Source organism: Cebus imitator, unplaced genomic scaffold (assembly GCF_001604975.1).
Source record: "Cebus imitator isolate Cc_AM_T3 unplaced genomic scaffold, Cebus_imitator-1.0 Scaffold338, whole genome shotgun sequence".
Classification (NCBI taxonomy): domain Eukaryota; kingdom Metazoa; phylum Chordata; class Mammalia; order Primates; family Cebidae; genus Cebus; species Cebus imitator.
Window position 1 is genome coordinate 1,884,279 of NW_016107653.1, and position 12,747 is coordinate 1,897,025.

At 64.5% G+C, this 12,747-nt stretch overlaps 1 protein-coding gene across 1 annotated transcript in view; it reads right to left on the reverse strand.

Annotated features, from left to right (window-relative positions):
* Positions 1–5,084: 5,084 nt before the first annotated feature.
* The window catches only part of NUDT14 (nudix hydrolase 14), an 8,099-nt gene continuing 436 nt past the window's right edge, over positions 5,085–12,747 (reverse strand). Inside the window, exons 2-5 of the mRNA XM_017505420.1 lie at positions 9,496–9,539; positions 8,676–8,740; positions 8,258–8,495; positions 5,085–5,402 (exon numbers count right to left, since the gene is read on the reverse strand). Of these exons, the coding sequence (XP_017360909.1) occupies positions 5,165–5,402; positions 8,258–8,495; positions 8,676–8,740; positions 9,496–9,539 (585 nt within the window). The 3' untranslated portion in view covers positions 5,085–5,164. The remainder of the gene's footprint in view (positions 5,403–8,257; positions 8,496–8,675; positions 8,741–9,495; positions 9,540–12,747) is intronic.

Genomic DNA, 12,747 nt, shown 5'->3' on the forward strand with positions numbered 1-12,747 from the left:
CCGGGAGGCGGGCGTGCAGGGGCGGCGGCGGCTCCGGCTAGCTGGCGGCCGCGCTCCGGCGGCCCGGCCCGGCTTCCACCCGGCGGCGGCGACGGCGGCGGCGGCGGTGAAGGCAGCGGGTCCCGGCCTCAGCTCTGCGCGCCCGCGCTCCCGGCACCGCAGCCAACAAGTTCGGAACGAGACTGACAGCTCGCTCGCCCATTCGTCACCCGCTCACCTGCATATGCATGAGGGGGCGGGGCCGCGCCGCGGGGTGGGGCCGGGGGGACCCGGGTGCGCCCCAGGCTTTAAAGGCGGCGGAGGGCGTCGCCTGCCAGCGCCCAGGCCCAGCGCGCGCCTCCCAGGGCGCCCCGGCGGCGGGGGCACGAGTCCTCGGGGTCAGCGCGGGGGCCCGGCTCGCACCTCCGCGTGAGTCTGCTAGGCGGGCGCCGGCATCGCCAAGCTGCCTCCCCTCCTCCGCCCGAGCTCCCTCCGGTTGTCAGGAGCCAGGGGTGGGGCGCCCTGAGGTTGCCGTGTGGTCCCCTTCCATCAGTGCGCCACTGCCGCGCTCCTCGCGGTCCCAGGGGAGATGCCGCCTCCTGCTCGGATTAGGGGTCGGCCACCACGCGGGGTGGCGCGGCCCTGAGGCCAGAGCCCGGCTCAGCCCCTACTGCCCGTCCCCCACCTCCTCCGGGAATCTCCCCCTCTCCGCGCAGCTCCTGCCGCCTCCACGTCGGCTGCAGGGGGCGCTGCGCCCCTCCGACGCCCCTGCCCTCCCCTCTGCAAGGCGCGCGGGTCCAGCAGCCAGTCAACACATGCTCCGAAGTGCCGACTGCTCAGCTCGGCGCTGGCATGGGGGTCGCCAGGCCATGCCCTCAGGACATGTTCAGGCCGCAGGTCTGGACTTTGGGGGGCGAGAGGAGGGAAACCGGGACAAAGGTCGGCAGTGCCTGTGCCTGAGGGCTACCCCAAGAGAGGCCTCCCCCTGCTGCCCTGGTCACCAGACCTCCTGGTCCACAGGCTTCCACACCCCACCTGCTCCCTGGATGACCTCGCAGCTACTCCACAGGGTCAATACCAACGGCACTTGCCTCTCCTCCACTGACTGCAGTCCCTTCCAGGGCCAGGGGTCACCTTGGTGGTTAAAGATCCCCATATGGCCCGACGGGTCCCCACCCCAACCCCATGATCACTGAGCTGTCTTCTCTCCCCCAGCTCCTCTGGCAAATCCGCCCTGTGCCTGGAGCTGGGTGGCAGTGCAGTCCCCCTGCCTTGAGCAAGTCAGTGCCACCATGGGGCTGGGGTCGAGGGCTGAAGGAAGAGAGCGTCGAAAGCACAGGTTTGGGCTATATTCAGGCGCTGGGGGCCTGGCCAAAGGAGGGCAGGAATGTAGGCACTACCCTCTCTCACTAAGGGTGCCAGTACAGTCGCACAGGGATGCAGTGGCCTGTGAACACCCCACACGCAGGGTCTGCCTGCCCCTTCCCTGGGTCCCTCCAGGACCCAGGCTCAGCTGAAGGTCCCTAAAGGGCCCCCCATGCCCACCTCGGCTGGCTCTGCTCACGCAGAGTGCCCACCCCAAACCTAGTATCGGGTAGGCTTTGTGGGGATGAAGACACAAGCCACGATGGGGCCCGCACAGAGACTCCCACCAAGTAAGAGAGCTGTGTTCAGAGCTGCCGCCTTCCCGTGGGTGGGCCGGGATTATGCCTGCAGGTGGAGGGGCTCCCTGTGGCGATGCCACCTCTCCTGTGCTTTGACCTGGGGGCAGGTACTCAGGTACTTGAGAAAGGGGGACCCTAGGAGGACAGAGGAGCCCCCTGCCTAGCTCCAGAGGCCCAGGGCTCCATCCCCACCTGTGCCCACTGCCCCACTATGGTGGGGGAGGGGAGCTGGGTGCCTCTGCTGGGCACTCAGCCAAGTGGGGAACAAGGTAGACTCGGTCCCTGCACACCCTACACCCTCAGGAGCTCCCAGCCCAGGGGTGGGTAGAGGACTTAGACACGTGATGCAGAACCTGGCATGGGGGGCTGCCAGAGGGTGGATGGGCACAGGTCAGCCAGGGAAGGAGCTGAGAACAGCATGTGCCAAGGCCCTGAGCCACAGAAGTGGGACCCTGGTAAGGGTCCTGAGTACAACCCAAGGCCAGTGGGGACACGAGAGTTCTCCTGCTAAGACCGACAGGGTCACAAAGGCAACTGCGCTGGGTGGGCACCACAGTGACCCTCATTTTCACAAAGAAGACCCCTGACTGTGGGGAGGGGAGAGGCACGGGGTGAGGTCGGGGCTCTGCCGTGGTGCAGGGGAGGGGAGCGGCTGGTAGCTGGATTGAGGTGGGGAATTCCAGGGTAGGAGGGAACCCAGGGAACAGCCAGCCCTCCAGGTTCCTCTCCCTGGTCCAGCTCCTGCTTCCTGCCCTCGGCCAGCTGTGGGAGGAAAGGATTGAAAAGGCTGGCCGTGCAGCGGCTTGTGGCGGTGCGGCTGACCCTCGGGGGTGCGTGGGGGCCTGTTCTTGCAGCGGCTGTATTTCAGCCCAGGCGCCCCCAGCTCAGCCGTCTCAGCAGGAAGGCCCCAGTGAGAGATACGCTTATCTCAAGACTCAAGCTCAACCCGCAGGGGCCGAAGCCTGCCTGGAGCGCTGCTGCTGGCCTGAACAGCCTCAGGCTACAGAGAGCCCAGGCTGCCCTGCCAAGCAGGGGAGTGGTGGCCCCAATGTCTCCCTCCAGGTCCTTTGCAGTGAGACCGGCCTGAGTACCCATGGCTCAGGGCAGCTGGGTGAGCATCAGGGCAGTACCAGGGGATCAGTCCCCATCCCCTGCCCAGGGTGGCTCCCTCTCCTAGGAGCCACTCCCTGGACCTCACAACGTCCAGGAAAGACCAAGGTCAGAAGGTGACCACACCTGCCCTTAGGAAGGAGGGGGACAGAAGAGGCATTGGAGAGGGGGTCCCTTCCCTGCAGGAATTTCTGCAGCCCTTGAGCCAGAAATGCCAGGCAGCTGGGCCCAGGTTGGAGTTCCCCAGAAGGCAGCAGTGGGAACCCTTGCGCCCCACGCAGATTTCACAAAACACATTTGCCCTGGTGCTGCACCCTGCTGGGGTGAGGGGTTGAGATGAGCAGGGCCAGGGCTCCAGCCCCAACCCTCATCAGACCAGGCTACCCAGTATCTTCCAGAAAGGTCCTTTGTCACTGTCCTATGGCGCACTGGACCACAGCACTCTCCAGCCTCCCGGAGCTGCCCGTGCCCCAGCCTGGAGGGCTCCCACTCTGAGGGGCTTGGGTGTGCTCTCAGGCAGGTGGTGCCCAGCTTGTGTGCAGAAGGCAAGGGTGCAGCTGCTCAGCCTAGCCGGGGCTTTGTGCCCACAGCACACTCCTGGGGACCAGGCTGGGGACCAGGCTGCCAGGAGTTTGGAGAGCCAGCAGGGCTCCAGAGTGAGCTATGCTTCCGCCGGGTCCTGCAGTGCTAAATATAGCGGACAGGGAGGGGAGTTTCCGGTTACAACCCCCCTCCAGTGCCGGGAAATCAATGCCAGCTCCATTAGGCCCGGCAGTGCTGCCTGCTGACCCGCCCCATTGGCTGCAGAGCAGAGTGAGGGGCTGGACTACACCCAGGTCCAGGTACCCCTGTCACCTGTGCCCTCGGTGCTTCAGGGGACAGACCCACCTGGTGCCCGCCAGAGGTCACTCTGAGGCAGTGGCCTGCTGGTCAGGCCGGAGGGCCCACCACAATCTCGTGGGGTTACCAGGCCGGGTGCAGGGAAGGACGGCACAGCAGGGCTGCCGGGGCCAGGCAGAGCTCCTGTCTTGTGAATGTCCTGCTGGGGCCTCACCTGGGTAGGGTGAAGATGACAGCCCCTCCCTGGCAGTCCTGTTGCTGGACTTGCTGGCGCCCACAGGGCCCCACCTGGGCCACAGCCAGCATTTGCATACAGGTGGCGCTGCTTTTGTGGGCCCCTGAAGCACAGCCTCCTCAAAACAGCCTCCAATGCCAGGCTGTCTGGCACTGTACTGGATGACAACAGGGTGTCAGTCCCCACTTCCCCCCACCAGAGTGGTTAAAGATCCCCATATGGCCAGAGTGTCATATGGGGATGCCACCCTGCAGGGTACTGAGGCTTCCTTCCCTCACAGTCCCCTTCTCCACCTTCCTCCTGGGAGCCACAGCCTGGACCTAATGATGTCCAGGAGAGGATCCTGCCCCAGACTGACAGCCCAGCAGTGCCCTCGAATGCCCACAACCAGTGCCAATGTGCCCATTCGCCTGCGGAGCCGTTATTGTGCACCTGTGGCCCAGGAAGCTGGCCAGGTGAGCGGGGTCCCTTCTTGCCCCACAAGCACTCTGGGCGCCTGGGGAGTTGCTCTGAGCTGCACGAATCTCCCACCGCCCAACCCTCAGGACAGGTCAGAGGGCAAGGCCATGGCATACAGGCCAGAGATGCTCAGGGGCTGGAAAAGCCTGGCGCTGGGTGGGCCAGGCTGAGGCCATGCCCTGGGACCAGGACCGGGCTAGCACCACGAACCCGGCCCATGTCAAGGAGACCACTGGCCCTGTGCTGCCACCCCTCCTCTTGAGGCCAGCCTGCAGACATTTCTGCATACCCCACAGGCCCAGGAAGGTCCCCTCGAAGACTGCCAAGGCCTGGGGTGCATGGAGCAGCTACTGAGGCACCCAGCACAGGGCAGCTTTGGCTCCGGGCTCCAGTGGAGTGGCTCTCTAGCCCAGCCCCAGTCAGGGCCGGGACTCCTCACTTGCCCCAGGAGCAGGAAGGACTTTTTCTGCCTGAGCAGCCTGCCCAACCCCAACTCCTGAGTCCTGGCTCAGCCACCCTTGCTGCAGGCACAGCTCACTCTGCAAGGTCAGAGATAGAGAAATTCCGTGCTGTCCAGCAGGCCCACCCCAGGCCCACCATGCTACCCTCATGAGTCCCAGACCCCAAGAGGAGGCACAGTGTGGCCCTGCCTGTGGAATCCCTGTCCTCTCCTGCTGCCTGCTCTCCAGGCTGCTGGAGAGCTCACCATGTTCCCAGGCCCATCTCAGTCCTCTCCCGCCCTTCCCCAGTCCTCTCCGAGGCCCTGGTCACAGAGCCCAGAGCCAGCAGGCAGAGGCTGGAATGGTGCAAGCCTTTATTGGGTCTGCAGGGTGGGGGTGAGTGGCCAAGGCTGGCCTCTGACTAGACCCCCAGAATCTCACTGGAGATCCAAGTGGGGGGCCACCTGGCTGAGGAACCACGAGACACCAATGATGCTGAGGGTCTTGGGGATGTCCGGGTCGTCCGCAAAGGCCTGGGCGCCTTCCAGGGGCAGGTGCACCACCTCGATGAGCTCACCCTCCTCCACCAGGCCCCCGCCTGGACCGTGTCGCTGGGCGTCTGTCACCTCTGTATAGAACATGGTCTGTCTGGAGCCAGTCAGTCCCACTCCAGACCTATGGGTTGAGAAAGGGTCTGCTGAGCCACCCACATTGGCCCCACTGGCCCCAGCCCCTCCTACCACGCTCTCCGCTCTGCTCCCTCCGCCCTCCAGCAGGCAGGACTCTGGGATGACCTCTCCCACCCAGATGCCCACCTGGAGTGCACACCTGTGGTGCCTCCCTGAGCGGGGCAGCCCTTCCCTGAGCAGGTTGTACTCGCTAGGCGGGGAGGGTCTTGCAGACGTGATTAAGGACCCTAACGAGTGACCTGAGCTCATAAAAAGGGAGAGCGTCCTAGGTGGGTCTGGCCCAGTCGGGACGCTCTCAGGAGAGGTGTTTCAAGATCAAAGGTGGAGAAATCCAGAGTTGTGCTGCCAGCCCTCAGAGGAAGCAGCGGCCATGCTGGGAGGTGGGAGGAGCCAACAGCCAGTGGGGAGGGGGCCCTAGGTCCCCAGCCACCAGGAGCTGAATTCTGCTGTAACTCCACGAGCTGGGGAGACCCCACGCCCCCATGAGTTGGCAGATCCACTGACACCCTGCCCGCAACCTGGCAAGGCCCTGAGCAGAAGACCCACCCCCATCTGCAGCCCCCAGCACAGAAACCCTGAGGCTGTTCCCGGTGTTGGAGCTCCTCAGTGGGTGGCCGGTGTCCAAGGCAGACACGGGCTGCAGAGGCCCAGGCCAGGACCCAGCCCATGCCCATGCCCAGGACGCAGGCTGGCTGGGAAGCAGGGACAAGCGCAGCAGGCCCAGCACGGCCTTCCCGCAGGGTGCCCCACCAGGCACCCATGGGACCTGAGTTCCAGACAGTAGACAGCATGCGATGACCCCCCAAAGCACGGCAGTGTGGGGCGGGGTGGCAGCAAGGTCCCCAGGCCCAGTGGCCCAGACTGGGGAGGGGTGAGAGGGAGTCCCCTCGCTCAGTAGGCAGTGGCCGGAAGTGGGCTGCTGGCCGTCAGAAGGGTGAGGCACCAATGGCAGCAGCCTGGACTGGCTGTGTGGAGGGTGGCCATGGCTGGGGGAGACGGCAGAGGGGCCACGTGTGGATCTAGGGAGAAACGGGACCAAGGGGCATTTGGGGAGATGGCCAGGGCGGGGGGAGCCCTGGCTCACCCCAGAAGGGGCTGTTGGTGGCATGAGCTGAGGCCGGCGGAGGCCTGCAGGGTACAGACCACCTGAGATGTGCCCAACAGAATTGGGGGCTTCCATGCCCCACCTTCAAGGTCTCCCCACCCCCAGGATGGGGACCCACCCTAGATCGACCTCACCCAGCTGCTTCCTCGCCCTCCAGCCCCTCACCTCCCGCAGACCCCTTCCTGATGGCCCATTTCCGGCAGCAGCCACTACAGCGCCTCTGAGGGAAGTGGCAGGTCTGGGGTTTCCAGCCCCAGTTTCCGCCGGCTTGTGAAGGAGACAGGCTGGCCCTTGGCCTGGCTGAGAGGAATCTGCCAGCCAGGCTGGGCCACACCTCCCCCACCCCCGGGCACGTTCCAGCCTCACTCCATCACGCCCCGAGCTGACTGCATCCCTGGGCCCTGTCCTCTGCTGCGGCAGCTAAGGGGCCTGGCTCACCTCCAGAATCAAAGAAGGAGCCACGGGCTCTGCCACCGGGTGGCTGGATTCTGCTGTCAGCCCAGCCCCGCTCAGGCCCGCAGAGGTAGGCGCCCGGACCCCCCGTCAGCCCCATCTCCAGTCCTGCGTCCCAGAAGCCACGGCCTGCTCTTCACAATGCAAGTCTTCGCAGACTGCTCACTTCCCAGAGCCCTCCTTGGCTCTCCAGCACCCTTACAATCCGGCTGTGCCAACAGAACCACTGCAGCCCGGGCTGCTTGACCACTGGCCTGAGAGCCCTCACCGTGCAGCCCCTCTGCCAGGACTCTGCCCAGGCCACCTCCTCCAGGCGGACCAAGGGGAATCCAATCCCTCCCACGCCTCCCGACTGTGCTCAGAACCACAGGCCGGGGCATGGTGGACACCTGCAGAAAACCGAGGCCCCACCCTTCACACCCAAGTCCACCCTTCAGAGTGGAAATTCTGCCTTTAGCTTGGAGGCCACCCCACCCAGCCAAGGGCACACCCAGGTGAAGTCCTTGAGGCTGCCAAGGCAGGAGGGCCCCAGGCTCAACCCCAAGTGGCCCGTGTGCCAGGCTGACAGGTGCAGAGACTCCCGGTGCTTCTACCAGCGGAGTAGACCCTGGCCTCTGGAGAAGGCCGTGGAGGCTGGTGCTCGGCTGGTGGGGTTGGGGCTCTGTGACACCCTCCTCCTTCCCAAGACCTCAGCTGGGGTCAGGAGCCCACCATCGTGTCCCTGGGGAAGTAGATGGGCTTCTTCTCAACATCTTGTCCTGAAAAGGCAACCCCAGCTGGCAGGCCTCATGGGACAGGAGTCGGGGCCTCAACTTTGGTGGGCTCAGGTCCCAAAGTGCAAGCCCCAGGCCGTGTCTCTTCCCCGGGAGGGCTGGAGCCACCTCCTCTCCAGCCCAGGACACAGCTTCTCCCTCATTCCTGAGCCACTCTCTGAGAACAGAGCTGTGACTCACCCCCACCCCCAGCACCGGGTTCTTAATCCCACAGGAAGTAGAGGCATCTGTCAGCAGCAGCTGCCACCCGGCCTGGCCCCACATGGCTGGGGGCCGCAGGCTGGGGGCACGGGGCCCAGCACGCTCCAGAGAGAGCCCCAAGAGCCCAGGTTCCGGCCTGGCTGAGGATCTGAGACGCGTTCTGTCCAACCCTCCCCTAATTTCACATTGAAAAACAAGGAGGAATCCATCCTGCTTGCACGCCCCAGGGACGGGGCACTCACTCTCTCCCAGGAAGCCTCTCCCATCTCCTGAGCCATACCACAGGCTGGAGGGCCTGGTCCCACTCACCGGTACGTGGCGACCCGCCGCAGATCAGAGGGGGCTAAGTTGTAGCCACACTCCTCCCAAGCCTCCTTGCAAGCCACTTCCTCCAGCGAGAGCCCAGGCTGGTCCACAAGGCCGGCACACAGCTCAACCATCACCCCTGCTGAGCCGGGCAGGGCTGGCTGCAGCTCCCGGGGCCTGTCCTGGTCTACAGCTGCTAGGGACCCTGGGAAGTGGCACTCCACCTCGCCTGCATACACAGCTGCGTGGGAGGAAGCCAGACCACGCTCACAGCTGTGTGGCGGTCACCTCCAGGTCACCCACTCAGCCAGACCCCCTGGCAGGGCCTCAGCTTCCCCTGGAGCTCCCTCCCACATCTGTATTCAGACCCTCAGGACCACAGGGACCCTTCGGATCCCCTTCCCACCCCAGCTGGCCTCACCTGGCCGGAACTGCTTCACCAACACCAGGCTCCTCCGAGAAGAGTTGAATAAGAGAACAGTCACACTGTGCACGGGGAGAGGGGCTCAGCACAGAAGCAACCACGGGCGCTGCCTGGTGCCCGCCTCCGATCCTCTGTTCCCAGCGGGCCCGTCCCACCTCCTTGCCAGCAGCCCAGGGAGGTCAGGCCCCTTGCTCAGATAGGATGGCCGAGGCCCAGGCAGGGCCAGGGCATTCCAGGGTCATGGTCCGGCCAGGACCCAGACCTGCTGCATTCCAGCTGGCAGGACAGGAGGCAGGGGGCAGGGAAGGACACCAGGGCAGCTGCGTAGGTCAGAGTGCCAGCAGCTGCGGCCGGGTGACTGACAGGACGTTTGGCCTTGCTGACCAGCTGCCCACCAGCCACACCCCTCGAGCCATATCGCCATCCAGCCCAGACCCTGGATGCCAGGGGCAAAGGCTCCAGGCTGGCCTCTCCCTGCCCGAAGAGGCCTGCCTGCCATCATGGTCCCGGCAGCCTGAGCAAGGACCCAACTCAGTCCCCAGGCTTCAGGCTGACCCCGCAGGGACAGGAAACCCAGAGGCCAGGAGGGATTTTGGGGGTCCACACAGGAAACAGAAACATCAAGGAGGGCCCTGCCTGGTGCCCCACCTCCCATCCTTCTGTTCCCAGTGGGCCCATCCCACCTCCTTGCCAGCAGCCCAGGGAGCTCAGGCCCCTTGCTTAGATAGGATGGCTGAGGCCCAGTGTCCCCTGGGCCCAGTGTCCCCTAGGCATCATGTGGGGCTTCCCCAGTGGCTGGGCTGGGCCAGGCTCTCACCTGTCATGTGTCTTCATGAAGTCCCATGACTTCTGGGTAGCATTCTGGAAGAGGCAGCATAGCGGTCAGGACAGGCCAGGATGGGCAGAGGTGCCTGGGGAACCGAAGAGGCCACAGACGCGCTACACCCACTCCTAACAGGGGAGATGTGCTCACAGCCTGGGCCCAAGGGAGCCAGGAGCTGTAGCTTCCGTGGGCAGAGGAGCAGGTGGCCCTGGAGGGGCAGGGAGGCCCAGGACAGCCTCAGGCCCTGGAGTGAGGCAGGAGACCAGGGCGAAGGGCAAGGGAGGCCTTCAGGCACCCCATGAAACACTGCCTGGCACAGACTGAGCACACAGGGCTACAGAGAGATGAATGCAGTCACCAGGTGTAGGCAGGCTCATGGAAGCTGAGAGAGGGCAGGCATGATTCCCTCATAGCAGGGCAGGGAGGGCCCCCGCAGGCAGGGGAGAGGTCGGGTTTTCCTGCTGAAGCTTCCTTGGGCCACTGAACAGAGGAAGATGGGAGGGCAGGAGGGGCAGGCACCAGGAGCAGATGGGGCAGGGTGGCACCCGGCCAGGTGGGAGACCACACTGCAGGACTCCATGACTCAGTGATGGTGACCAGGCTGGGCCCCCTTCCCACCTCCAGATTCTGGCCTCAGCTCTCCCACATACGCTGTGGTCCTGCTCTCCTGTGGCTGGCCTCCACCTTCCCACTCCCCCACGCTGGGCACACTGCCCTGGTGGGCCTCCTCACCCTGGTGTCACTCAGTGAACAGAGAAGGCAGGATGGGCAGGTGTGTGGGCTGGGCCTGCGGGGGGAGACTGGAGCTGACATTGAAGGGGTTCTGAGATGCACTCGCATCCTGGGGGCTGGGCCGGGGTCCCGCGGGTTCCTATCTCCAGCATGCTTGGCCCATCTGCTGCTCCATCACTGGGTCAGCCCCGAGGCCCTGGCCAGCTGCTCGTCCCACCCTGGGGGCTCTGCCCAGACTGTGAAACAGACAGAGGCCAGAGCAGCAGGGACACAGAAAGTGCAGCCAGGTCTGCAGAGGAAGGAAGAAGCCTTCGTGAGGACTTCCTGGAGGAGGTGACAGAGGTGAGGGAAGGGACTGTGGGCAGGCAGAGGCACAGAGGCCCTCTGAGCTTAGCTGGGAGGCAGAGGAGTCCTGGCAGGAGAGTGCCGGTTTCCCGGGGAAAGGATGGCTGGTGTCCTGCGCAGATCAGGCTACCCGAGAGGCCATGGGGCACTACTCCCGGGAGGCGAGCCCAGGCCTGCCTGACATCCAGCCACCTCAGAGCCAGCCACCCACCCAGGGCAGGCTCCAGGGAAGCCCCCTGCCCACAGCCTGCTACATGGCTCTGTGCCATGCCCCTCCTCGCCACAAACACTTCCCTCACCCATGCAGGTCTCAAGGACCCTCTCGGCTTAAGCTCAAAAGAGTGTCACACCCTTAGGTCCAGCCAGGTCAAGGTGCAGGAAGGTTCAGGGAGGCCACTGAGGCCTGGGAGGGAGGGCAGGGCTGGTCAAACAGGCCCCCTCTGCCTCAGAGTCATGGGGTCCCCTGCCTTTGGTTTCATAGGCCTCCCCTGGCTGGACCCAGCAAAACGCTGAGGGCTGCAGCTGTCCCTGGGTGGCAGGCAGTGTCCAGCCCAGTGTCCCTTGGCCCTGAGGAGATGCCGCCTGGCCTGAGCGTATGTCCGTGTCCACCATAGCCACGGCCCACACCAGCTCAGCTCTGGTTCCCAGCACCCTTCAACAGAGCTGTGCCAGTGGGCTGCCCTCTGAGGCTGTGAGGGCTGCCCTGAGAGCTCCAGGGGGAAGTGGGGGAGAGAGTACTGCCACCAGGGTCACAGTGGGGACCTGCCTGGGCCACCCTGCACCCCCTGCTGCCTGAGGCCCAGCCCTGGGGGGGCTGTGGAGAAACAAGCAGGCATCCCATGTGGCCAACTTCAGGGAAAAGGGCAGTGACCCCATGTCCCCACCTGCTGTACCTCAACTGACCCCAGCTACCCCCTGCCAGTGCCATCAGCTCAGCTTCGCTCTGGGGAGAAGGATCCCCTGTCCTCCAGAGCCAACAGGACTCCCACAACAGGGAAGTGAGGGGCACAGGGCCTCTCTCAGGCTGGGGGCCAAGAGAGCTTCACAGGGATGGCGAGAGGCAGGGTCCTGGACGTGACGGTGGGAACAGGATGCCCCCTGGGGGAGGCAGGCAGCCAGAGAGGCACTGTGACCTGGACCACCTGACCTGATAGAGAGGCAGGGGGCAGGACTGACTGTGGCCAGGAAGACTGTGGTCTTTGCCAAAATGGCATGGAGGAGCTCTGGCAGAGGGGAGAGCTGCTGGGGGCAGGTGGGCGTGTAAGTAAAAGGTGGGACCCAAGCCAGACAGGGCTGGGCATGGAGGAAGGCGTGCTAGGACTCAGTGATCCACTGGATGAGTAAAGAGGATGGCAGCAGCAACTCCTTCTCCCAACAAATGCCTCATGCCATAATCCCCTTGCTGTGGGAGGCCAAGGCAAGAGGATCAGTTGAGGCCAGGAGTTCCAGACCAGCCTGGGCAACAGTGAGACCTCTCTCTACAAAAAAAAGTTAAAATTAGCCGGCTGTGGTGGTGTGTACCTGTGGTCCCAGCTACTGGGGGGACTGAGGCAGGAGGATCGCTTAGGCCCCGGAAGTTGAGGCTGCAGTGAGCTGTGATCATCCCAGTGCACTCCAGCCTGGGAGACAGAGCAAGACCTCATCTCAGAAACAAAACATTTCTTGTGAACCTACCATGTGCCCGGTGCCATGTCAGGCAGCACAGCCCCTTGTCCCGGGGACTGGCATGGGAGGAGGTGACACCCTGGGAGGTGGGGAAGGCTGAGCTTAAGCAGATGGAGACTACAAGGAGGTGCTCTCCCTGGAAAAAAACCCAAGGAGGGAGGCAACTTTGGGAGGCTCTGTCAAGTTCCACTCGGCTCCTTCTCCTACGTCCTTGCTCCTCTGAGCTCCCTGTTCCTTCCTCCTCGGCCCAGCTGTCTTCTCCCTCGAGCTGTAGCATGAAAGCCACCTTTCCTGATCGCCAGGGCAACCAAGGAGTCCCACTGCCAGAAGGGTCGGATGGGGCTGGCGGGAAGGACCGGGCCCAGCAAAGCGTCCTTGAAAGGATGAGTGGTCCCTCCTCAGATGTCCCTCCGCGGCCCCTCCCCGGCCTGAGGGCTCAGTGGGTCAGGGAACCAGCTATCCAGTGGGCGGAGACGGGGCCGCGCGGGCGCTCGGAGGGAGGCG